Source organism: Mycteria americana, chromosome 1 (genome assembly GCF_035582795.1).
Source record: "Mycteria americana isolate JAX WOST 10 ecotype Jacksonville Zoo and Gardens chromosome 1, USCA_MyAme_1.0, whole genome shotgun sequence".
In the NCBI taxonomy this organism is placed as follows: Eukaryota; Metazoa; Chordata; class Aves; order Ciconiiformes; family Ciconiidae; genus Mycteria; species Mycteria americana.
This window is the reverse complement of record NC_134365.1, coordinates 64,219,370-64,245,181: the sequence shown is the minus strand read 5'-3', so window position 1 is coordinate 64,245,181 and position 25,812 is coordinate 64,219,370. Positions and strand designations below refer to the sequence as shown.

Below are 25,812 nucleotides of genomic sequence, written 5' to 3'. Positions count from 1 at the left end.
CACAGCTCAAAACTAACGCTTTTGTTAAGCGATGACGTGTGCAAACGTCTATAATCCCGTGCTGTCAAGCCCTGGAGCAAATCAGATAAAAAGAGGGTTGTTGTAGTAAAGCATGTAGAAAATTGCAAGCCTGCAATATGATCTGTCTTTGAGCTGGTTTGCATTGTGTGCTAAATGAAGGGCTGCAATCTTATAAGGGACTTAATCGTTGTCATATGATCAACCACAGCTTGAAACAACAGCCAAAACATATTTTCCTCGGAAAGAAATATGCCACAAAGACAAGGCAGTAAATGGAGCAAAACACATGCGAGTTGATTATTAATAACCAATTTAATTCAAAAGCCGCATCTCCTCTTTTCAACCAAGCAGTAGGCAGCTGACCCGATCAAATGCTGAGGACCAGGTACTTGGCAAAGACATCGGTGGAGATACTCAGTCAAGGGTCCAGCCAGCCTGGCCAATGTAGTTCAGCTCTCAGCTGATACAGCAGTATATGTGAATGCAGCTAGGACATTGTCATCTACAGCTGCTCTTCTTTCAAGGGCCAAATCACATTCGGTTTCACCCATATACCCTTCTCTGTGGGTGAACAACCACAAGAAAATAGAGCCTGATCTGAGGAGCGAAGCAGCGATGCACTGGCTTCACTCTTCTGCAGTGCCATCGATGACGTGCTTGAAGGAGAACGGAGAAAATTTGTACCCAGCTCCCACGTAGAACTTGTTCTGGAACTCCACCCTGGGGAGGAGCAGAGCGGGGGTGTCAGTGCTGCCTGCGGGCAGGACCTACGGTCAGCCGAGAGGCTGAAACGTGGCACCCATGGGAAAAGGGAGGCCACGAGAGATGGTGGCCTCTGAGCGGGGAACATGGGCTCCTTCTGGAGCCAGCAGTGAGACACAGGCAGCCCAGGGAGCGACCCAGCACTTTCCATCAGTCAGTCTGGAATCGCTCCTCGTGAGGCCAGTCGGCAGGACCTTGCATGTCCGCTAAACTGCTTTTAGCAGCTCTGAGAGCTGGGATAACCACCTGCTGGTTGCACGCTCTGGTGGGAGAGGAGACAGACTTCTCCCCCTCCCTGCACAATGACAAGCAACTGCACCACGGTTTGCCTTGGCAGCGTTTGTGGGTTTTGGTGGGACGTTACATGGTGAAAAAGGCCACAGCTTGGGTGTCTCAGGCAGGATGCCAAGTTATGGTGGTGGTGAGGGGCAATTTGTTACCTTGGTCTTGCTTTACATGCTAGCCTGATGGTGTGTCCACACTGCTGTCCTTGCCTGGACTGATGTGTAGTTAAGGCAGACACGAGCTAACTTGGAACTCGTTTGCCACAAAGCCAAAACAGCCTGGAGCTCAACCTGGGCTAATGGCACAAGTGCTGACCCAGGTTTTCAGCAGGTTTTGCAGCCCTGGCTGAAGTCTTGCTGCAGTAGGTAGTCCCCAGCTGGCTTGTTGGATGGCAACCCTGGGTGGGATACACAACCAGTGGCGTGGCTGTGCCTTCAGGCCTTATCATGCAGGTCAAGGAGGCTTTGGTGGCTCTGCATGTTTACCGGGGCAGAGCTGCAGGTTGCCATTTGCCAGACGTGCCCACAGACCCCGCAGGCTCAGGAGGACAGGCAGGTTGCTCCAGGGAGCAGCTCAGAGGTGGAGCAGGGAGCTCTGACCTCCCTTTGGAAGAGTCTCCCTCGCTTCATTCACCAAGGGGGACCAACGTCCTAATGCATAGGTACTAGCACAGCATGTCTAACACCGGCTGGTGTGGCCATCTGCTTCCACAGCCTGATCCGTCCCGAAGACTGCTTTGGGAAAAGCTCCCAAAGAGCACACCACCTACCAGTGCAGACGCAAGGCGTGCAGAAAGGCTGAGAGCCCCTCCATGACAAGCAGGATGGCTACCGTCAGCACTGCAAATGCCGCGAAGATTATGAAGATGACAATGAGGCCTGCCCAGCCACTGTTGTTGAACCCGTTGTGCATCACCATGGTCCAAAGGACCTCTGACAGTTCTGCAAAAGGAAATAAAGGGAAAACAGTGCTGAGCAACAGTGTAGACAGACACAGTGTGCAGTCTGGCAGCTCACCCATTTTTCCCAGTTGGATGAGCTGGCCTAGGATAAAACGTACATGACAGTAATCATGTATGGCCACCCTGCCTCTCCACGATGACCAGGGAAGGAAAGTGGATGCAGGTTGTTTTCCATGGCTCCTCTTCACTGTCTTAGAAGCTGATGGTGCTGTTTTGGCTTTGCTTTGTATCGCAAGACCATGTGAGCACACTACCGAGACTGCTGTTACCCTGGCATGATACAGTCATTGGTTTAATTTGCACCTCTTTAACATGGCAGATAGGCAGTACCCCGAGCCTTCTAGGACTACCTGCTGCTAAATCCCAGTCAACATGATTGATTGATAGAGTCAATACACGTGTAGATTAGGTTACAAGCTGTACTGACTGATGCTAGCTAAGACCCACAGGAGACATGTAATTTCCATTTGTTCTCCAAACCACTTCTCTTAGGGTGTCATGGAGAAGCTGTGGTGGAAAAAAAAGGACAACTGGTTGGTCCCACTCAAGGCTGGCTGTATTAATGTTTAGGTTGCTTGCACGCTCTTAAAGATTTTTTTTCTTGCACAGGTTTTTATCAACATTCACAGCACTGGTATATCTGATATGTCCTGTCAATGCAAGACCATACTCCTAACATAACTACCCCAATCACATTGGATAGATTCAGGACTGAGCAATTTTCCTTCTCATACAGGCAAGGCAGGGACTTAGCCCAGCTCTTCTCCATCCAGATCCTCCAGCCACCAGTTCAGCCTTATTTTCCATCTTGCCAGTCATTGGTCCTCGAGCCATATTCAGACTATAGATTCAATGACCTGTTACTTTAGGTGACAACAGACGCAAGGGATCCCTTTGCAACAGCTGCCCTCAGGAAAAAATACTCCTGTCAGTGCCAGTTTGTAAGGCTGCAAAGGAATATGGTGGTTTTCCAGGCAGGATTCTGACATAACACATAGGACTGCCCTTAGCTAAGCTTTTTAGTTGGTTTATTTTATTTTATTTAGATACGTGTCCTCCATGTAAAGCTAATGTGTATTAGCTTCCACTCGACTCCTACTAAGCTCATTTCTCTGCCAAGAAGTACAGCTCACCCCTGTCAATCCATGGCATGCCCCCCCTTTTGTTTTCCTTTTTTGTGTGCCCAATTCTTTAGGGCAGGCGCAACTGCTAGCCAGAGGCAGTACAGCAATATTAATAAAAGACATTTCCGAAAAATTAGAGTTGTTGAAAATCTGAAGTTCCAGCCTGAGGCAATTTCTAGTATATGAGCATTTGTTTTTATCTTAAATCAAGACAAAAGACATTGAAATGCTGTACATTTCTTATGGAATGTGAGGTTCCACTAAATGTTGCTGGGAAAAATCCCAGTGAAAATGACAAGTTTCAGGAGTTCTTGAACCAAAACTTTTCTTCCTAGTTTGCGGAACCAAATCAAAATAACTGTTTCAAGTCATTTTAACATTCATCTGCATACCCGCAAGTGCCTCCTGGGAAATGAAGCTATGGTTCCCATACTCTGTGGACTGGACTACCCATTTGGACTGCACCTCCCACCATGCCACATGCCATGAGGACTATTCCAGAAGGGCAGCTACAGAGCAACGTGGGAAACGGGTCCCAGCCAGCAAATGCAGTCAGGAGCTGCCTGATATATAGCTGCCAGAGATCACTGCTAAAAAATGAGATGGCCACCATGAAATGCTCGGATTGATCTGACCTGAAGCAAAACATTCTGAAATACAAACATCCACAAGGAGAACTTTGATTTCATGGAGAAATTCACAGCAATATTCGAACACCGGCAGAAGCAGCGATCAGCATGGAGTTGCTGGTGAGGTAACTAACGGTCAATCACTCACGTGCATGGGCTAAGCTCAGCGCCCAGAGCCGCAAGTAGGATGCTGTGTTGGAGATGCAGCCAAGGCAGTATTCAATGGTATGGATAGCTTGGTGGACAAATGTGTCTCCAAAATTGAACTGAAACAACATAAAACCAAACACGTTTTATTAGTTCTTAGTTCAGGGCTTCCTGGTTAACAGAGCAACACTCCACCAAAGGCTCTTCATACTCCTCCCTTTTCCTTGATATGTCCTCAGCAACACACAGATAGTTCCCAGATAAAAAGACTGCTTTGAAAATTGTCAGTTCTCTATGATCTTCCTGTACATTCTCCCTGGAGAAATACAATTCCAGTGAAAAGCCAATGTTCAGGAACCAGCTCATATTCCCATCTTACAATTTCAAATCTGGAATAAGATGGCAATCCAATTGCTACCAATCTTTGTGATTTCTTGTAGAGACAGAAATTCTTATATAAAATAGGGTTTTTCAGACTATCGACCTATTGGCATGTGCATTTTGGGAGATATCACTGAATAAGCATATCTTCTAAGACTGTGAAGATTCCCTGTGACTGGGAACAGTCAGCCATATCCATACTCAGTATTGTTGGTACTTCCAACTGCTACAAACACTTTTGTCACTTTTTTAACTGTGTTGCTGCATACTGCAGAAGCCCTTGACAATATCTGCCAAAGGAAGACTTTTCTCCCTAGCCAGCACTGCAGGCTGTCAACTTTTCAGTGCTGCTTCACAATTTAAAGGAAGGAGAATTCACTGACTCTTGGAGAAGGCTTGACCTTCTCTGGGTGCAATGTGGAAGTGAAACAACCCTCCCTGGGGAAACAAAAGTGCGAAGTTTGTAAAAGCTTGAGGTTTGTAAGGATGCCTGCCCTCACCAGGCAAAACTAAAGGAAAAATTTAGAGGAACTCATTCTATGAAAATTCAAAGCTTACTCTGTTTGGAAATACAAACTGTTGCAGCAGTGTGTCTTGGTATCTTGTTATAAAGAAGGGCTGGCAACTCTGCAAAAGCCTTCTGCTTGACTTCATGTCTTCTGCTATTGTGTGTGTCTGAATAATTTTCTGCCCACATTTTCTTACCTCTTCATCATCATTGTCATGTCCTCCATGGCCACCACTGTGGTCTCCCTGGGAAGCTTTCTTGGAGTGACTGGCCTCTGGGACATCTACCTCATTTTCACCTCCAGGGTTTCCTGAGATGGCTTGAGACCGAATCTTTCAGAAACAAAATGTAGTATGTCTTTTATGTCATGCTACAGGTTGATACCAAAATGAAGCAGACCATGGCACAGAACTCTGTCAATAACCTCATGATGGGTAACATATGGAGGACTATATCATGAACATGAGGACAATTTCAACAACAGTCAGTCATCATGGGCCCCAGAGACTGAGTACTCCTGCTGAATGGCTAATACTTAAATATTTTCCATCCTAGAGCATTTTCCAGTGATTCCAACTAATTTGGAGCTAGTTTCTAGTCTCACAATGCACCCTTTATACCCACCATGAGAAGATCCATCACTTTTGGCAAATGAGAAAACTGAGGCACATTAAAGCTGATGAATTCAATTAGATGGGTGCAAATCAAAGGAATTAGCATCAAGTGAAAGGGAAATGGAGCCTGAAAGGATCAAGTGACTTGATGAAGGTCACACAGTTCCTGGGATACAGACAGAAATACAATTCAGATCTCTTGATTCATTTTACATTGACAAAAACCTCATGACAACCCATTTTCTCTCTGTAATCATTCTTTACAGAGCTTTTCTAGAGGCCTGAACAACCTGATCTGAGCCTCACTCCAGAAATGACAGCACAGCACAAGAATAGCCCTACATTATATGACTATAACAGTCCTATTATACAATATAACCAAATACGGACCTCGTGGTTTCTGTCAGGTTCTGCCCTGTCACTCTTTATAGCCCGCAGCAGGTTTCATGGGCAAGGTCTCATGATAACATTGTTTTCTATTGCGGCAGTAATCATTGTCACACCCGCTTTATCTTTGCTTTACCTGAATGTCAGCATAGAGAACAGACTTTGTTGCAAACATATAAATCTGGGTAAATGTAAGATGTGATCAGACAGCTAACATACGAAAATTAGGAACAGAAATACAGGGGCATAATAGGAGGTGGGGAAAAGCTGTCAGATGTTGCTAGCATAAAAGCAGGAGATGGAGTCAGCCATGTCAAGCTTTCATCCAAATCCCAGAAGAATGACAAAATAAGAAATTACAGCGCAGAAGCAGGGCTGCAAAGGTCTCCCAGGGACCTGGCTTTCAGTTATAGGTCAGAAGTGACTGGGTTGGAAAAGGTCACACAGCACAACGAGCATCTCTTTCTTCAAATGGAAACATCTGTGCCCTATAAAAGGTACTCCAGGCACTAACTCTGACTATAAAGAGAAGTAAATCCTGACAGACAACTAAAGTCCTGCTAGCGTAATAAAGGAGAGAATTAATGAACAACTGGGAAACTGCAGCTGCCACAGTTACGTGCTGAAGAGCTGGGCAAACCGCAGAGCCCATGGGAAGGAGGGCTCTGTTAATGTGAAGGCAATCACTTAGGGAAGAAAGCACTGCTGGAAAGCAGGCAACAGCTTTTAAATCAAGCCTCTCCTCCAAGCAGTGTTGATGTCTCCAAGGCCAGGGGTATTGCAGGTGCCCCCTTCCTACAGAGCAGCCAACAAGTGGTTAGTGGTGGTTGTGGACTGGCAACTGAGGTCTTTGCTCTGTCTTGGCTTTATCAGCACTTCAGTCTTTCTAAACCTTCTCTGGCTCTACCAGCACTTCAGTCTTTCTAAACCTTCTCTGGTTTTGGATATGACACTTAAAAGAGCTCAGTGTCAGCTTAACTCCTCTCCCAACAAATAGGGTACGGCCTTGCGAGCAAAGCTCCTGCTTCCCATTTAGATGGCTCAGCCAAATGACCATACACATGCTCTTGGTGCATGTGCTGTAAAGCACAGTTTGACATCACCGGAGAAACTCTGAGATCAGAGAAAAGCAGAATTAGATCACTGCAAACAGTTTTTGGGGTCTGTCTCCTCAGCTTTGCCTTCGCTGTACTGAATCCCCCTTGCCTGATCTACATCCCTTACCATGCGCTGCGCTTTCTGGTGGTTGGCTCGGAGGATGAAAGGTTTAATTAGGAGCATCCAGGGAACAGCAATCAGAGCAAATATGACCAAGAAACTCTGCACTTCTTTCTAAAAGACAAAACAACAAGAGCAAAAAATTACTTTACTTCCTTTAGCTGACTACATTTATGGTTAGAAACCTGGTTCTATAAAACGGTATTTTTTTTATACAACAGATATACTCCCTCTATCAGTTGAGTCTCCTCTGCTTGTAAGGCCATGAAAATAAATGTATACTGCTTAAGGCTCCAGAAAGCACTGCCAGCTAGAGATGGTTGGAGACTCGGAGATGAAAGGCTTTCATGTCGGAAAGGGTTAATTTGCCAAAACTCAGTGTTACTGACTTGAACCTGGCTCTCCAGTGTCCCAAGTGAATGTCCTAACTGCTGGGTGAGCCAGTCAGTCTGCCTTGCTTTGATCAACGTAGAAATGCTGCAGTAAGAGCTAAGTCATTCAAGTCTTCCCCCGGAAAGCATGGAATCCAGGATTTGCTCTACATTTGCAATTCCAGAAGGGAATTGAATCCCCTTAACTTAGGTTTGATAACATATTGCCCCTACAGTATAAGGTGTTCTTGTTGCAGTATGCCACCCCTATTGCTGTCCTAACATAACTGTTTGTACTTGAAGAAAAACAAAAAAAAAAACCCAGACAAAGAAAACCCCAAACTAAAACTTTTGCATTTTTTAAAGCTGGCTCAGATCTCTGATCACCTTATGGTTGGTCTCATACAATATTTGCATTCAGACTACCCAGGTGGATGGCACAGACAGTTACTGGTGGGGTAGGGGGATACGAATATGAGAAAAAAATTACCATCTTGGAAAGGCTTTGTGTTGTTACAAAGCAAAACGTTACCTAAAGACTTTTTGAAGGCTGGGCAAACTGTGTTTTCCCAAACTCCCCTGCAGCCTTAACACAGTTACTTGGAACTGATCGGGGATCTCTACTAACTCTGACTCACCAGCAGCCCTAAAAATGAGCTCACGTTGAAGTGCCAGAGTGTGCAACTGTATAGATGTAGATGCATACATGTGGCTGGGGCAGCATTTTCTCACATATTCTTCATTGATGCTACTGATGTAAAATCAAGCAAGAAAAAAAAATAATCCATGTTCTGAGCAAATAAATAGAGATTACTTTAAAAGAAGTTTTCTCTTAGGGGAGATTTTTTTGCTTTTGTTTTTTTTTTTTAAGTGAACTCCCCAGAGGAGGTATTTCTGACAAAAAGCTGCCAGAAAATCCTCTAGCTACTTCTGGTTTTGGCTGAAAATATAAAGTTTTCAAGTTTTCCAAAAAAGAAATAAGAAATTATCAAGTAAAGGAGAGGCTTGCTTTGTCTCTAGCATCGTGTCCAGACTTCAGGACAGCACATCTGCAATACCCAGCTTTGCATCTCTAATCACCCTTCTTTTTTTTCCCAAAAGTATCTTAAATTGCATCATCATTCTTGTAAGGATGACACTAAGAATGAGGTTTCCTCTGCATCACTGATTGATAGCTTCTCTGTCCTACCTGTCTACAAGGCCAACGCAATACCAGAAGAACAAACTTCTCTTGTGACTGGCACTTGTGATTGAGCTTCTGAGCCTGTTCCCCATCTTTATGCCCACTCTCACAACACCCACTGCAAATCCAAAACGAGCTACAGTGGATTCGAGCTGCTTGATCCATACCTGATGCAGATATAATGGAGCATTTGAAGTGTCACTGTAATTGAACAGAAACATATTGATGAAGTGGATGAGGATGCTTGGTGCACTCTGGGATGAGTGGACATCAAAATGGCACCATTTAAAAATAATCATGAAGACCAGGTAGCCAAAAAGAGAGACAATAAAAATCATCTCTGGAATGAACTGAAGGATAATGTTTATGTATTTCTTGAAGTAGCTGGAAAGAATCAGGAAAGATAAGTACAATTAATACACTAGGTATTAATACAAGGTTGCACCCAAGTATGTCAGTACTGTACACTACTTACTCTTCAGAAAATAACGTAAGAAACATACAACAATCACTAGCCAAGAAAGAAGTGTATAATTGCAGACTTTATCAATGAAAGCCATTATTTAAACACAAAAGCTTTGTCATACTGATTCTCTTCAGGTTTTTGTATTTGACCCACCAGTATCTTAGCACCTCATTACTACATTGAAATAAAAGCCGATTGTCAAAAAATGGCTAATTTACAAAGTTAAGCATTATACGCTGAGGAAGGTCAGAACCAGGTGTAGAATCAATTCTGTAGGGGCAGTCCTCTTCTCTGTCATCTACAAACACTTTCCATCCTTGAAGGTCACTACACACCTTCCAGCTTTGGAGACTCTCTCAAGACAGTAGTGTCAGCCCGTCCACTCTATCACCACTTCTTAGTTTTTGTTGCAAAATATAGAGGCAGAGATATAGACATGCACATCCACAGATCCTGACCAAAAGCCCACTAAGTCAGGTGAAACGCACACACACACACTGTGTAAGATTTCAGTGTGCTTTGGATTAGGCCAAAAGAGTTTGTCTTTCAAGACAAAAATTATCAATAGCGGAAGGTGCTATATATTTTTAATTTCGTGTACTTCAGTATTTCTGCAGAATCAAAAATATAAGAGAGAAAGCGAAAAAGAGAGTTTATGCAAGAGAATATCTGCGATGTGATGGCTGTCCTTCCAGCCATTGGACTTAGCACTCCGTACCAACAGTGGCGTGAGTCAGTCAGTGTACGGGGCATTTCTGGGGACTGGGGAAAGGACACAATTCAAGTCATCGGTCCGAGATATGAGGCTTTCTCTGAATGAAGGACACTAGCGATGAGGACTTGTGTGCTGCAGCAACAGGTTGGGCGAAACAAACTTACATGTGGTTGAAGACACTGAGTATCACACCAAAAATCATATGCACAATCCCAATGACAACTGACATCTTCATTTTGTAGGAGTTCAGGAAAGTCAGCTTGTTCGATGCAACATTCCAGATCTTTGGGGAAAGGAGCAGAGAAAGACAGAACAAGATTTGCAGGTGTTTGATCAATAACAGATTTGTGAAAGTTGTTGCTTTGACACCACCAATTTACTCCTACAAGTTCTAGTAAGAAGATAACAAGCAACGGAAATTTAGATGTTCCTTACAATACTTTTCACTCTGCCAAGCTTCTAATCTAAAAGGTACAAAGTATTATCCTCATTTAACAGAGGAAATAACAGGGATTTAAAACAATGTAGTGACTTTGCTTCAGTGCTCCAGAAACCAACACAAAGGCTGGTAGCAGAACCTAGATCTTTTCAGTGTCATTCCTTGCCCTTAGTCTGAGTCATCTCCTTTAGCAGAGGTGGAAAGGCATGAGAAAATCCCTCCTGCTGCTACGGAAATTTGTTCCACCTTCACTAGACAAGTACCGAGGGCAGAACTTGTTCAAACTTTTTGTTTGAACAAAAAAAAAGCTCATTCCAGCTCTTTGGCCATGGAGATCAGATTATCACCTGCCTCTCTGCACTAACTTTTCAGTTGTGTTTGGACAGTAACCATATGCCTCTTGTCAGTCCTGCCTTTTTTATTCTACAGAGTTTCAGGGTTGCTTCTCCTTTCTTCTAAAACTTCCTAGACCCCAAAGCCTTCTGACCGCAGAGATGGTAAGTAGATACCTCTTTTTAGACACTAAGTATAGTAGCTGAACAGAAAGGAGGAAGACAGGATTATCTGGAAGGCAAAACATTAGCTTATGTGCCTTTGTCTGACATGCTTTGCCTCTTCTATGGCTATGGAAGAGACTTCCTAGCCTCCTCATCTCAGGGTTACTCTTTCTTTTCCAAGATACACCTCAACCATTCTGCCAGTACTTGCAAAATGCAAAGAGCCATCCATCCTTCTGGGCAGATGACACGGATCATTTCCACAGAGGGGGCCACGCGGGGGCTGGTGCTTTCCAGTCCACCACTTCCCTGCCCGCACTTGTTCAGCCATTCCTCCCTCCCAGCCAGGGGTCCCAGCCTCTGGAGCAGGCAGCGGCCAGGCTGGAACAGGGGCTAGCGTAGGTTAACCTAAATTAGGGATGTGTCAGGGCAATGTACAGAAAATTCAGCTTCCTCTTGTCGTGACTTCCTGAACTAGACTGCCTACGTCCTGGGCAGAGCTTTAAAGCTGGGTTTGTGAAAAACTTACTACAAGGTCAATGTCTCTGCAAACCAGGGGAAAACAGTGTTTCTTTGTGTGACCAACTGAAATGAGAGTGCATCCAGCAGAACAGAGGTTAATTGGTTAATACGAAGATTGAAACAGGAAAGCTTGATGTTAACAACTACATTTCAATGCGTGATAAAGAGAGAACGGCAAGAAAAGGGAAATAGGACACAGAAAAGAAAATGTGGATAAGTTAACTAATACTGGCATTTACTTCACACTTCATACGATAGACTGCATGGAAATCAGAACTTTGCCTTCAAACTTGTGAGGTAGCTCTGGAATGGGTTAAGTACTCAAGTAGGGAAAGTGAGTCCGGCAGACTGGTGACAGAGCAGAGACTGCAGCACAAGACCACTCTCCAGCAAAATGGAAGTTCGTTCCTGCTTACCATTTTGCTGCTGCCTGTGCAAAACTATCAGCAATATATATCCTTAATTGCTAAAGAAAAACATCACAACGACTATGTAAAGAACAGGCAAAGAGCAAGAAGTGAAGAGCAGGGCTTCAGGAGAGAGAGCAGGGAGCTACTGATGTACCTGATATGTAGAAACAGGATTGAAATACAAATTATTTTAGAGCAATCTAATTTAATTACCGGATCTATTCCAAATGGATATGGATTTCCAGAGTAGACTCCTGGGACTGCTGGATCCAGCTGCAGCACTGTATTGTCCAGAAGCACATCCTTACTACAAGAGAAAAGGGAAATGTCCTTTGCAGCTTAATCTCACCGTATAAGCCTACGGTATATTTATGCGAGATGTGCTGAGGACTACCACATGATATCTGTCACTGACTCTAGCCTTTCTGTGAACTGTTATCCTGGGCTTGTGTGCGTGTGTGTGTGTGTGTAAATGGGTCCTACACAATGACAGTCTCCATCACACTGATAAGTCTCTATGCATCAGTCCCGGACACCTGCAGATTTTCATGCACATCAGTGCCTGAACAAACAGGCGTGTTCCCGGGGACTCTACATTTCCATTTCAATAGTGAGTTTGCCTGTGTGTGTCAGACAAAACCTCTGATTCATTCATGTCTGCACCCACAGCAGGGAGTTCTTCCCTTCCCCACACAGCCAGTCACTGTGTCTTTCTTTCAAAGCCTACGTGCTCCATTTGGTGTGTTTTCACTTGTTTCCCACATTTAGCCACTTACTTCCAAGTGCTATTTTTAAACATGGGGATGATATGCCAGGAAGAGCCAAAGATGTTGAAGGATTTGGAGAAGCAGTCATTGTAGATGAAGCCAGTGTACATGGAGAATATGCCCATGAGCAGGATCAGGTAGCGCCCACTGAAAAAGGTGTTCCAGATCTGCAGGGGGAGAAGGCACTGCCAGTGACCAAAGTACCTGCAGTCCCATCACATGGTGGGCCTCGGCGAACAGGAGACATGATTGTACTAATCTATGTATATACAATTATTGATAGGAAACTCCAGGTCCCTTGGGCCCATCCAGGTCTCTGTGTAGAAGCAGGCAGAATTACTTGCCAAATCTCTGCCTCATAAGCATCTTCGAAGGATCTCCACTCAGCCTTAGGGAGGCTGGGTGCCCCCTTTTATCAAATGGGGATGATGAGCCTTTTCCTATGCTGAGAGGGTGCACCAGTTCCCTGGTACTCACCTCATTAGTGCTTTTCTGGGCAAGGAGACTCTTCTCATTAATGACCATCCAGAGTGCAAAGCCCAGCATGACAGCGCCATGGCCACAATCCCCAAACATCACCGCAAACAAGAAGGGGAAGGTAATGATAGTGTATGGAGCTGCAGGAAGGAAAGTACAAGAAGCTCATCTCCTCCTAAACAAAAAGACCTCAGCAGAGAAGCAATCCACCCCACCAGACCATTTCTCACAGCTGCTGCCCTTAAAGGCCTCCACAACCCCTCCCCTACTCACCAGGCAATCACATCTAGTGCAGAACAAGCTTTACCACCAGAAAGACTCTAGGTTTCTCAGTGCTCTCCTTGAGATGAGTGTTTCACACTTTTCTCAGGTTCTCTTGGGTTTTTTTTTTGCCTCAGCACAATAAGCTCAACTTATATTTGCCTTGTGAGCTTGGGTCTTTTCTTCAGTGCTGCTGCCTCACCATTTGTTCCCCATCCTGTATTTGTGTAGCTCATTTTTCCTGCCACGATCAATCACTGAAGACTGACAGCCAAATTCTTTGCCTGAGAAAATCCATGCCTATGCACCAAACAGTACTAGGTTTACCAGCAGAAAATATGGTTCACATTTCTCAATCCGCAATGAATGCATGTTTTAGGATGATGGAGCTCAAAGGTTTTGCTTTGGCTCTAGCAAGCCAGGTGCAGGTAGCTGAGTGTTTCTCACCTGGGTTCATCTCCCTGTAGTTGCCCACACCATACGCATCCACAATGTTCTGAAATCCAGCTGTGAACTTGTTGGTCCTGTTGAAGGTGGGTGGTGACATCCTGGTGTGTATGGCGGTCAGGATAGGGGCAATAATAGAGCCACTGCGCTCCTGCAAACCCAGTGACAAGGATAGACACAGTCAGGGTGGCTAGCAGAGAGGAATCAGTCCCACAGCACTAAGGTCTGTGTCCAAACATGCCCAGGCAGCAACATGAAAGCTGGGCTCAAGAATGCTATATCTCAACCCTTTTTCTAATATCCAGATTTTTCCATTTTCTGTGCTATCGATTTGTTCAGGGAAAGCTGCCAGCACTCCTGACTCTTGTGGGTCGATCACAAACCTGCTAAGATTTAACGCTGACCTTAAACTCCCCGAGGCCAAGAGATCATGCAACAATCTCAACTTCAATTAAAACAGAAAAAGGAGCCCAGCATTATGTATAACAGACAGAAGTCTGAACATATGCTCAACATAGAAACAATGCAGTTTGGGCGAGAGCTTCAGGGACCCAAAATGTTGGTCTCTTACCATTCCCTGATGGAGAGCTCTTTTTATCCGGCCAGCATCAGCCACTGGGAACCAGATCTCTGCAATGACGCACTGCTGGGTGACATCGATGTTACAGCAATTCAGGATGTGGTAGATGGCCTTGATTTTCTTCACCTTGATCCCCCAGGACCACAGGCTGGCTGCTGCCTCATGCAGCAGTCGCTGGCGGTGGGACTCAGTTTGGGTTATCACCTGTAAGCACAGCATGGGCAGCGCTCGAGACAGGAAGGCATAGGTGGCATGGTCTACTCCGCAGTTATTTGGGGAAGGCAGGTGGAAAAGGGTTGTGGAAAGAGAGTGATTCATATGAATGTGTGGGGTATCCTGGAGGGCAGTGTGTGGAGGTCTGGAGACAGGAGCACTTGACACCAGGTGCACAATGCTGTTTGCTAAGGTCTCTCCTTGCATGGCCCTGAGCCTCTGTAAGTATAGAGGAGACCATCGGGATTTACTGAGCTGTGGAGTTGGCTACTTACCCAGTTGCTTAGAGACTGGTCACATCTCACCATGTGCTCCCACCCTGCCGTCTCCTGTAGGCAGCTCTGTGCATGAACTTGGGGCACATCATGTCCACGAGCATGCCTGCCCTGCTAGAGCTACAGCTCATGGCCTTGGTGGGACCTCCATGCATGATGTGGCCACCACAGTGCTGCTGCATAAGTGAGCAATGGAGATAAGGTGTTAGGAAGATAACCTGTGTGGTCTGCAAGTGCTGAAGAAGCCTAGCTGCCCATGATGCTCAGGAGTGAAAGTCAGTTTGGACGCAGACTTGCATGCAGGTTTGGCAGTCACGGGCATCCACAGAGCGGGGTGACAGCAGGATGTCAACTACCAGATGGGTCACCTCAGGTAAACAGGGTGTCTATTCCCTCCTGCTTTGGGACCCACTGACTGTCATGTGTGACAATACAAAGGTCACAGGCAGGAGTCCTTCCAAAAGGCATGAAGTCCTGATACAGTATGTGGATGTACAATTGCCTCCTGCCTTGTGACTCACTGACTGTCATGTGTGACAATACAGAGGTCTACTTGTACTTCTAAAACAGCAGCCTCAGCTTTCCATTGCTTGTGGTGCCCCAAGATCAATTTCCTCAGTAAAGAAAACCTAATTTAAATATTTAAAAAACCGTCTTCAGAGTCCTCTCTGAGCCTAGTATAGTTGTACCACGCTTGTGACTGAACAACTTTGCGAGCTGCTGAGGGAAACCATGCTGTAAGAGCTAGAGGAAACCATTTTGGACAGCCTGTGTAATGTGCAATTTGGTTATGATACCTGCAGCCTGCTGATGACCTTAGATCCCACCCTATAGCCCCATATCATATGGTCTAAACCTCTGACCTCTGCACAGCCAACAGCAGCAAGTAGTCTTCAAGCCCCTCGGATGGGAGGCTGTCCCTCAGCAGGTCCTAGGGGGTATAAATGGGCAGAGCAGAGCACAGCCACTGGCCTCTGCAACAGGCAGGAGGACTGCTCCTGGGCTGGAGGCTTCATCCCCAGCCCCCAGCCAGCTCTGCACAGCCAGCTCCCAAAACAAGCCTGGGATCTGGCCATGGCCACAGGGTTTCAGACAGGACAAATGTCTGGGCAGGTCCCACTTGCAAGGTTCAGACCCCAGTAAAGCCACTGCCACTTACTGTGTTTAAATCCTCAATCCTTGTGTTGACTCCATCAAGCATTTCTCGGCGCTCGGTGGCAGCCTCTGGACAGGGATAGACTGTGGCACGAAATCTAGCCTCAGTAAGAGAGAAGTGAGAAACACCATTTATTTGACTCACTTTTTTTTCCTCTGGACATTTCTCAGCTCAAAAGTGGTGAAACCAGACTCCATTCCTCACCCGGTAGTATACTCTTCTTACATACTACAGAGTTGTGCCTGGTCTCCCAGAAAGGTCTAAAAAGGTGCGTGTATCTCTTCACGAGAAAAAGGGTCCTTTTGCCTGGTCTAGCTAAAAAAAAAGAAAAAACCACTCCCTGTCGCAGGTGCCACAAGGTACGTGACATTATACAGCGCTCAGCACTAATACACAGGCACCTCCCCTACGCCCACAGGACGGATGCCCTGCTAACGCCTGGGGACGCTGCCGGAGCTGCAAAGAGCCACAAAGCCCACCCGGGGCAAGGCAGCCCCGCTAGCACGGTAGCCAACAGATGGCCCTCTTGCACGGTAGCCAACAGATGGCCCTCTTGCACCGGTAGCCAACAGATGGCCCTCTTGCACTGAGGCTGGAGAAGCAACCAGTCCCTGCCTCTGCGCTACCCTCTCGCAGTCACTGGGGGAAGGCATCAGCCCAGCTACTGCTGCACAGCAAACAAACCGCCTTCCTGCGTGCCCCCTGTGTAAGTAAATAACTCTGTTTAAAAAAAAAAAAAAACACCACACAACACCAAAACAAACGGCTATATTTCCAGGATAAAACAAAAGGAGAATGACCATCCAGCTGGCTCTTGGCTTCTGGACCATCTGTTTGGCCAGACAGCTTGGGAGCAAGGGAAGGATGGGTGAAGTTTTTTAAGCACCTGAGGGTGGTATCTGTTATGTCAGCTTACATGTGGCCCGGCCAGTATAAATGCTTTTATAAGCTTACCCCCAAGGCTGTATCTGGGAGATTCAGCTGGTTTGTTTAATGTGGTATAATAAGGACTAATGTGGGCTTTTACTGTGTGAGTGAAGGTCTTATCTCCATGCGGGTGTTGTATACTGCTTCATCTATACTATGCCACATGACCTTCTACACTGCCGTGTTGTAAAGCTGCTCTATGAACCCAATACAGCCCCTTAGAAATAAAAAAGTTGCATGTCTTTCTGAAAAGTGTACAGCTACCTGTCCTGCCTGCAAAACAAGTCCCAGAGTGTACTTCATGCACGAAGAGCGGGCACAAGGAGTTCCCACTGGGACCTCGCAGATCACAAGGCGCACTGCTGCAAGGCTCTGCGCCTACAAGCTTTAACTGAGCTGAGGTGCTGCAGTAACTAAAATAGCAGAGATCCCTCCATTTTTTCCTACTCGGTTTGTTCAGTGATATCTAGCGCTTGTGCCAGCCCTGCTGCTTCAAGGGCATTATAAATGTCGTCCTTCGATATTGCCCCAACAGGTCTGCAGGAAGAGATCGCTCCTCTTTACGGAGTGGAGATCTTCTGCCCACCTAAGGCAACACACTTCTACCACCCTGCAGTGGAGTTATGCTGAGTTAGGGTTACGGAAGGGCTGCCTTTCTGCACGTGAGATGAATTAAAAGAAGGCGTAACAGGGTCATAGGGGTCTATATCCCAGTTTAAGAGACAAAAACGTGCATGCTCTGTATACAGATAAGCATCACGTTCTGGCTTTGTCTGAGCACAGAATATATCACCACCTGCTCTCCAAAATCAGTTCCAGCACACACACAAGTGAGGACAGTTACAAATTGAACAAAACACACAGCAGTTTCCTAGAGATCAGCCCAGAGCCGTGTGTAATGACAGCACGCGCTCTTCAGCTAAACTTCCCCTTCCAGAATTGAATCTCTCCTCGCTCAACACCTGGTATTCGTTTCCAAAGGTTATTCACCCTACCTAATTATTTCCATCTTCTTATTCTTCACAGCTCTTAGTTCATCCTTAATAAGGATTTTTAATCAAACTTGAAAGCTTATTCCTCCATGCTGTACAGTTCCCCCGTTTCCAATAACGTTATTGCAGCAGCGTTGCTTTGATCTTTTAACAGCCATTTTGCATACTGAGTATCAGCTTTGCCCTAATGGCACAGACATCTCTGAAAGCTCCAGGAGAATTCAGCAGGGAATCCTTACATTGATAAACCCAGTTTAGTATTCACATTAGCACTGAGGCAGCCGCAAGAAAAGGAGGAAAAGAAAAATTTTTACATTTTCCTCCTCCCTGCTCCCTCTACACCTTTCACTAATAAATTTGTGCATGGACTTAATGCTCATGAAATTGGCAGACTAATGTTACCAATTAGAATCAAGCAGGGACTGCAAGTGTAACCTGAGGCACACTGCTCTGCAAACAAATCTTAGCCTGCCTTGCAGGAGACTGGCTCATACCAGTCCCATGATTTTTGCAGGATATTTACTTGTCATGAATGATGACTTAGTGCTAAGCAGAAATGTCCTGCTGCAGCTGGAATGACACTGCCATCTGCTTTAGGTATAGTTAACCCTGCCTTAAAGATGGACCAGACCAAAATGTCTTGACCTGTGTACCAGCGATGGCTGATGGCCCACAGAACACAGAAGGAGAGTCATGGGATTAATACATTTAAAAAACTGCCACTCAGCAAAACATCTGTATATACATGCATATTAGCAAGCAAAAAATTTGAAAGGAAGAAAAGACATAAAGGACAATTTCAAGTGTAGCCTGATTTAAACAAAAAACAGTGCAGTAGCACCGCAAAGGACATCCTGTGAATTTGTCTTAGGTAGGTATGCTTTCCTTCAGGTACAAAAGGCTGAGAGAAACCAGTCTAAGTTCCTTTCTATAAACCTACCACCACATACATGCCACCAGCTCATAACAACTTTGCCCATCACGGCCCACCCTGCAGGGATCTGCTCACACTCCCAGTGCTGCCTGGCCCCATGCTCCCGGCTGCACCCCGCTGCAGAAGGCCGTGCCTCCGGTTTGGAAGATTCTGGATTCAATCAATAACAAAAATGCTGACAGGCATCGCATTGCCTGTTCTTTTACTCCCACCCTGGAAAAAAGTATTGGGCTTTTGATTGCAGGGAATTTAAAATGCTGCAGGGGAAAAAAAAATCCTCCAAAATGAAGCACCTGCAGCACGCTGGGCAGCCCCAGCCAACTCGAAATGTATGGCCTGGCAATGGGCAAGGCCATACATTTCGAGTTGGCACAAGGGCAAAGGCAATGGGAAGCGTTCACCACCAGGTACTGCCCATGAGTGCAGAAGGGTACTGAACAGCCTCTAAAAAGCAGGCAAAGAAATGGGACATAAGCAGGAAATTGTAATCCAGAAAGAGAATGAGACTCGCCAAAAGCTCAAAGACCACCGGCAGCAGCAGACTGATCCTGCACAGTGGCAATGGCAAAAATCCCTCCATGTCTGAGGCTCAGGATCAGAAATGAGGGACTGAGACCTGGGAGTCTTCCCCCAGCTTTCCATGCCCCCTTGGCTGCTTTATAGAGAGAGATGCCCACCTCAGGAGGGCTGAATTTCTCTCAGAATGAGCATTGCCCTCCACTGCCTATAGAAGGCATCTTGGAGGGCCCCATTTCTAGTGCAGGAATTCCTAATAGTCCCCAGGGGTCTATCGCTTCATGGGACTGAAGTCAGTTCTGCCAGCTGGATGAACTGACCTTCCTGCTTTTATTCTGATTACAGGCAGGAGGTAGGGAAAGACCTGCCCTGGGTGCACATGTCAGGTAAGAGCCATTGCTCACCCCCTCCCTGCGACCTTCGGCAGCCTGCAGGCACTTGGCTGGCCCTGCTTGGCCGAGGGGCTATACCTGAGATGGATTCGGTGACAGCAGACAGATCCCCTCGTCAAATCTGATTTACACTGCAACAAAGCCCATCGGTCATCAGTGTTATGAAAGAGTAACAAAATATTCGACCTGAATTATCTTTTCAAGATGCTTAACAGGGTGGAAACAAGTCAGGCTGTATGAAGCTTTCATTCCTCTTCTGGGCTCTGTCTCTGATTACACAAAGGCCTTGGGAAAGGCTTGAATGAACTACAGCATCATCCTTTTACACTGAAATGCAGGAAGGCTTGAGAGCAGTTTGGGGATTACCATGTTCTAAGTGCCCAAGTTAGGGCCCCTGGTTTTCAGGGGAAATGCTGAGTATTTCTTAAAAACCAGTCCCCTTTAAGATGTCCCACGTTAAAATCCTAGCAAATGAAGCTCCCAAGATCTTTAAGTCACTTTGGCAAATTTAGGACCTCAATTTCCAAGTGCCAAGGTGACAGATATCTTTCATGATTAGCAGCAGCAGAGCTGAGGAGCAGACGGGAGCTTGTCGGCAGAGCTGACAGCAGGGGCACGGAGACCTAATCTCCGGCTCCAAATTCAGCCAGCCCAGGCTGACAGGTAAACACCTCTGCGGGAGTCACTGTGGCTTGCCCACCAGCCTGCCTTACCCATCACAAATCTTCTTGATTTTCTGTTTAAGCTGCTCTCCTTGATAGAAGATAATGAACACGTTCTTCTTCACCTCTTCTCTCTGCAATGCAATTCAAGCAGAATTTAAAGCACCCAGAGGAAAGAGTCCAGTGTGGAAAAGGTGGTGGGTTTTTTCAGCAGCCTCTTCACTGGGCTGTTCTTTTCCCCCAGCCCCAGTTTTCCAGCAGCAATGTTTTCCCTAGATGCTGCTTCAGGGACCAGGCACATGTGGCAGCTCTGGGTTATGGGGGAAGGAGCAATGTGGAGCGGAGAGGCAGGGGACAGGAGGTCTGCCGGGGCACAGGGCTCACCTGAGAGACACCAAGGGGAATCAACCCTCCAGCCCCAGGTGAGGACAGCCATAGCCCACCTCCCCAGTGGTCCCCCTAACACAGCCACCCTGCTAGGACTCACACACACCTTAACCAGGGTTAAGAAGCCACCTCAATAACAGCAAAAAGGGAAAGCAATGTCAAAAAATCTTCTCCCGTCGTCAGACTTTCCCACCTTTCTTCTACACCTTCTACACTTCAGACACCCAGCTCTGGCGAGGCAGCCGGTGCTGCAGCATGGCCAGGGCACCAGTTCAGTTTCTGCAGGTCGCAGGCATGCACGAGGAGCAGCATGAAGCAAAAACAGGTGGGTACCTACCGTCACAGGGTCCTCCAGGGGGGTGTCCATTTCGGTGTACCTCAAGTAGATGTTTCCCCTGCAGGCCCGCCACAGTAAACGCTCAAAGGGTATCATCCTTTCCCTCTTTATTACCCCTGCTGTGAATCTGAGCAGAATTAAAAGATAAATAAATTACAAGCCCGTTCTAAGTCTTTTAGGATCTGTAACACACATGATTTTACAATCTCTTGTTTTCTAGTCCGTGATAGCCAGGGCTCTGCTGCTGCTATAGGCACTTCCAGGAAAGACCTCCTTGCTCAAGCCTGGCTCTTAACTCAATCTACTGACTTTATCCTGTTTTTCTTTCTTTAAAACATTGTAAGTCCTCCCCAGATCAACAGAAAAAGGAGAAGAGACAGTTCTGGCTAGAAATGGAGATGCTTAAAGTCACACAAACAGAGAGTGCCTGAATGACAGAGGTAGGAGGTAGCAATTTTGAAGTGGTGGTTTATCTTTACTCCCTCCTGTTTTCCTCTTCCCAGAAAGCACCAGACCGAACTTTGAAGTTCAGCATGACATGCTGGTATACACCCACCAAGGCAAGCCCTCTGCAGGCATATGCTTTGCTCATAAAAGAGTTGAGCAGGACTTCAGAAATACCAGCATGAGCAGCTAAAAACACCAGCCTGGAAGAACACCATCAGCAAGTTTCACCACACCTAGCTGATGCAAACACAAGGGAAAGCTGTTTGAGTCTATGCTGTCCACCAAACTGCCATCAGCAATACGCATGATAGTGTTTCCGCTCCCTAACTCTCACCCTCAATGCCCTTTTCTATTGGAGACAAAGCCCAGTGCAAGCAATCCCATGGCTTTTTGCTGTGGTTAGACATCCATCTCTGAGGACGAGGCTGGTAGCCAGATGCCTGAGTCCAGAAGCCACAGGTGAGACGCCATAAGAAAACCATTTTCAGTCAGTACCTACTAAGGGGTCACTGGAATTGGTGGCCTGGAAGTAAAAGTCCATTTGTCCCACTGACCCATGACCTGACCACAGCTTGATGATAACTTCAGAGGACAGTCACTCTTCCATCTTCATTAAACAGCTATGCTGAAGAGGCTGGTGAGCAACCTCTGCTAAGAAGCGGAAGGAGGTGTGCCAGTGTCACAGCAGTGCAGTGCAGGTGGGAAGCCTGTCCAAGCTGGGGGACACACCCCAATACACACCCCAATACACACCCCAGCTTGGCAGCTGCAGCGGCAGGAGTGCTTCTCAGCTCCAGCAGTCCAGATGTGTCTTCACTGAAGAAATCATCTGGCAGATTGGTTTCTGCCTGGAAAACATTAGTTTTAAAAACTATTCAGCATTGCCAGTTTGAAAACTATTTTCACATTTTTCTCCTGACATTTTTCTCCCAAAGGTAGCTTTCTGCAGGGATTTAGACCAAAAGGGAAAAAAAAAAAAGGTAAACTATATCTTAGCAACTGAATAGCATAAATGTCATTTTCAAAGAGATCTGGGAACCAAGTTCTTGAGACCCACTGACTCACAGAAAGATGCAGGCTCCAAAGTGACTGAGGTGCTTTTGCAAACATATCTTACTGGCTTGTGGAAAAGACCACTGGCTTTTGATTAAAAAGCAATAACTGCAACACACACCGAATGAAAATGTCAGTATTTTTAGGACATTTCACATGTCTGTTGGAAGAGCAAAGAGGCCTCTCACCTCAAAGAAGTCCTGGGTTTTCTTCAGCAGATGTTTGAGCTCCGTTAGCTCAAGGAAGTTTTGCTTCAGCGTTTGCTGGTTCTGGTTGGCTTCCAGCAGCTCGGCTTCAAGTTTCTCCAGCACTGCCTGTTTAGGGTCCAAGCACATCCAGAAAAACTCTGAAGCAGACCAATGGCCCTTTAACAAGCTGATACCAAATCTCAAACAAAAATAGATGGTTGTTTTTTTTCAAGAGGGAATACAGAAATATTCAATGAGCACTTCAACAAACACTGAGTTTGGAGGATGCTATTAATTAATGCCAATGCCTTATTTTCCCATTGCCACATTCCCTACTGGGTGCTTTGTCCTCTTCTGGCATTGGAGTTCTGACTTACCCGACCGAAGCTCAGGCAGGTAAGTGGGTGCCTGGTGTAGGTGTCTCAGCCTGTCTTGGCACCTCTGTGGTTCCCTGCAGGACATCTCAGACCCCAGGTGGGCTGGCTGTCAGTCTACTGACAACAAAAGCAGCCTACAACAAGGCCATTAGCTTAGGTTCATTAGCTATAGGCCAAAAATTAGGTGAGGATGTGGGTCCAGGAACACAGCAGGCAACCACCTTCCTTGTGAAGCTGAAGCCCTTGGAAAGCATGATTTTTCCTCCTAGTCACCTACATGTGCAGCATTTAAAAACTACCCTGTTGGTAAACTCAGCTTCCAGCTGGGCTAGAATAAAGCATCCCTTGCACATCCAAAAGCACGGGACAAATATTTGTGTCAGGCCCCATATTACTATATCACAACCATACTCCCACCAGGACAGACAGCTCTGGGGTTTCTATGCAGTGAAGCCAGTTCTAACATCAGCTTTCCTGGTTATTCACCAAAAATCTTCTTATTCTCTCCTACAGAATGCTGGGGGCAATTCTGTGATAGTGATACCTTTCCATTAATATGTGGGACCAGAGGGATGTTTCACAGGGGATGGCAAAAAGACTGGGCTCCTTTAGGAACATGCCATAAGACCAGCCTTAAGCTGACTGCTGAGACAGCGACTCAGGGAGCACCTCCACAGGCAGGGAGAGCTGTACCAGCCTCAGCTACCGCGTCCTTCCTGGCAGGGGAGGGCTGTATCGAGCACATTACACAGACATCCCAGTGCACATCCCCTTCTCTCTCTCCTCGGCCCGCTCCAAATTCTGTACCTCCATATCAATCATTTCCCGGGGCAGGGGGGTCTCTGGGTACTTTTCCAGTTTGACTATCTCAACATTGTCTTCCATCTCATTTTCCAGAAAACCTGCAAGGAAAGGACACAGAGGTCTTGATACAGAGTCATCCCTGCTGCATCACCCTGGTCACCAGCTGCTGCTAAACCCCCTGTCAGGACTGAGGCATCACATGGAGGTGGGACAAGGGGCAGTGATATACAAGGGCCATCATCCCAGTGCATATACACAGCCATCAAGAGCTGGACACCCAGCAGCCTCCTTTCTCAGTGAGGATGCTGTTTCTCCTGAAGCTGTGGTGCCCGCTCCCACCCCCTCGCCCTGGACAGCCCTCAGCCCTGGCACAAATAGCCGGCACGGCACCCCTTGCTTGGGGCAGCGAATAAGGCGCACAGCAAGCTCGGGCTTCGCTCCTCCGCTCTAGCAATGGCAAGTGCTGTCCTTGCCACAGCGGCTATGGTGGGCACCAGTGTTGTGGTGGGGGGAGCGCAGAGGTCACAGGACACGCGTCCATAGGAGAGCAGGTGCCACAAGCTCTGTCGCTCAGGTTTTAAGGATTTGTCCCCAGGCTGAAGCGCTTGGCCACAGGAGGCGTGTGCCAACGGCTGGCACATTGGTGTAAAAGTCTGTTTATCTGGATTAGCCTCCTGCCCAGCCCCAGACTTATCTTGTGATTTTATATAAGCTAATTAACCTCCTTTCGGTTCAGTTTTCAAAACAGGGGCAACAATTTATTGCCCATATGGGGTGAAGCGGTAATTAGCTGATGCATGCAAAACATTTCCAGGAGCTCAGATGAAAACATCACCATTTTGCCACTAATTCTGGCCCACAGTGTGAGAGCACTTAACAAAGAAATAAATCCCACACCAGCAGTTGGCGGAAAGCCGATTGCATTTGACAAGCGTTTACTTACGCAGGATCCTCTCCAAGGATTCGCACCTTCTCACTTCATTCACAAACTTTCTCTGGAAGCTGTTCACATTCACATTCAGCTAAAAACAGGAGGGAAAACAAGCCTGGGGCTGGAGGCTGCACGCTGCTGCGCTCATTTTTAACATCGGCACAGAACGAACGCCTTCGGTGCAGACGGCCAACACCGCTGCATCTTACAGATTCCTAGAGGCAGGGCAATACCCTGGGTTTCCTTAGGGCCAAGGACATTACGGCCTTACCAGGCTCGTTTCCACCCAGTCTTGCTGTGACAGCAGGGGTCATAGATGGACTCTCATGGAGAGACCCCTGTTTTCTGGTGGTGGAGGGAATCGTCCTAAGGTTGTGCATAGAGTGTGCAGAGCACTGGATGAGGACTCAGGAACAGGTTGGGCCTCAGCATGGTGACCGGCTTTCAGGTCAGCTTTGGAGAAGTCCCGCTCTCTCCATGGGCTTTTTGACCACCCTGCAGGTGCACCTTCCCCAAGTGCTGTGAGGGAGGGACGAGCACACCCCAGGGCGCATGTCCCGCCGCTCAGCGTGCTAGCTGGGCACTACTCACGTCTCTGAACTGGACCAGACCCAGCTCCCCGAGCTCGGCCACGCAGCAGTAGGCAGCTTCCACCTGCAGAAAGAGCTGCATCAGGCTCATCTCCTCGCTCCGGAAGACCGAGGCCATTTCGCCTGCCCTCCTCCAACCTAGGCGTCCGTGGGGCCCTTGGTGGCAGCGGCGCAGCCTTCCTCGCCCGGGGAGGTGCCAGCAGGTGCGGAGCGCTGTGGGAGCATTGGGATCACTGAGTCAGCGTGCTGGAAGCTAACCCAATGCTCCCCGTCGTGTCCTTCAAAAGGGTTTCTTCACCTCCTAAAAGCCTCCTCGGACCCACGGGAGGTTTTATCTCACCGGCGCGGTGATGGATGCTAAGGTGTGTGTGTGACAGGGGGAAAAAGGGGAGCCACTGGGCCCCTAGGACAGATGATGAGCGAATACCCTGCCCTGTCCTCGGCTGGGCCAAAGATGCT

At 46.9% G+C, this 25,812-nt stretch overlaps 1 protein-coding gene across 2 annotated transcripts; it reads right to left on the bottom strand.

The window, feature by feature from the left end:
- Positions 1-647: 647 nt before the first annotated feature.
- ATP6V0A4 (ATPase H+ transporting V0 subunit a4) lies at positions 648-25,480 on the bottom strand. Of its 2 annotated transcripts, XM_075491709.1 has the most exons (20): positions 25,355-25,480; positions 24,776-24,854; positions 23,836-23,930; positions 22,652-22,777; positions 22,164-22,258; positions 20,964-21,090; positions 20,291-20,373; positions 15,820-15,913; positions 14,164-14,376; positions 13,593-13,743; positions 12,885-13,024; positions 12,417-12,574; positions 11,854-11,947; positions 9,937-10,055; positions 8,759-8,975; positions 7,044-7,151; positions 5,016-5,150; positions 3,931-4,048; positions 1,838-2,009; positions 648-741 (listed from the first exon to the last, which is right to left on the bottom strand). In XM_075491709.1, the coding sequence occupies exons 1-20, from the start codon at positions 25,469-25,471 to the stop codon at positions 648-650; spliced, it is 2,535 nt and encodes an 844-aa protein (XP_075347824.1). In that variant the 5' UTR covers positions 25,472-25,480. The 2 variants fall into 2 exon arrangements, with proteins under 2 accessions (XP_075347824.1, XP_075347822.1); XM_075491707.1 differs by lacking the exon at positions 5,016-5,150 and having other exon boundaries at positions 25,355-25,471.
- Between the last annotated feature and the right edge of the window lie 332 nt (positions 25,481-25,812).

What these genes read in the sequence shown, in the direction of transcription:
- ATP6V0A4 (XM_075491709.1), bottom strand. Translation starts at nt 25,471, where the DNA reads ATGGCCTCGGTCTTCCGGAGCGAGGAGATGAGCCTGATGCAGCTCTTT. An exon ending in AAACCCAGGACTTCTTTGAG is followed by an intron (nt 22,259 to 22,651) that starts GTGAGAGGCCTC and finishes AATGTTTTCCAG; the next exon opens with GCAGAAACCAATCTGCCAGA. An exon ending in ATCAAGAAGATTTGTGATGG is followed by an intron (nt 15,914 to 20,290) that starts GTAAGGCAGGCT and finishes TACTGAGGCTAG; the next exon opens with ATTTCGTGCCACAGTCTATC.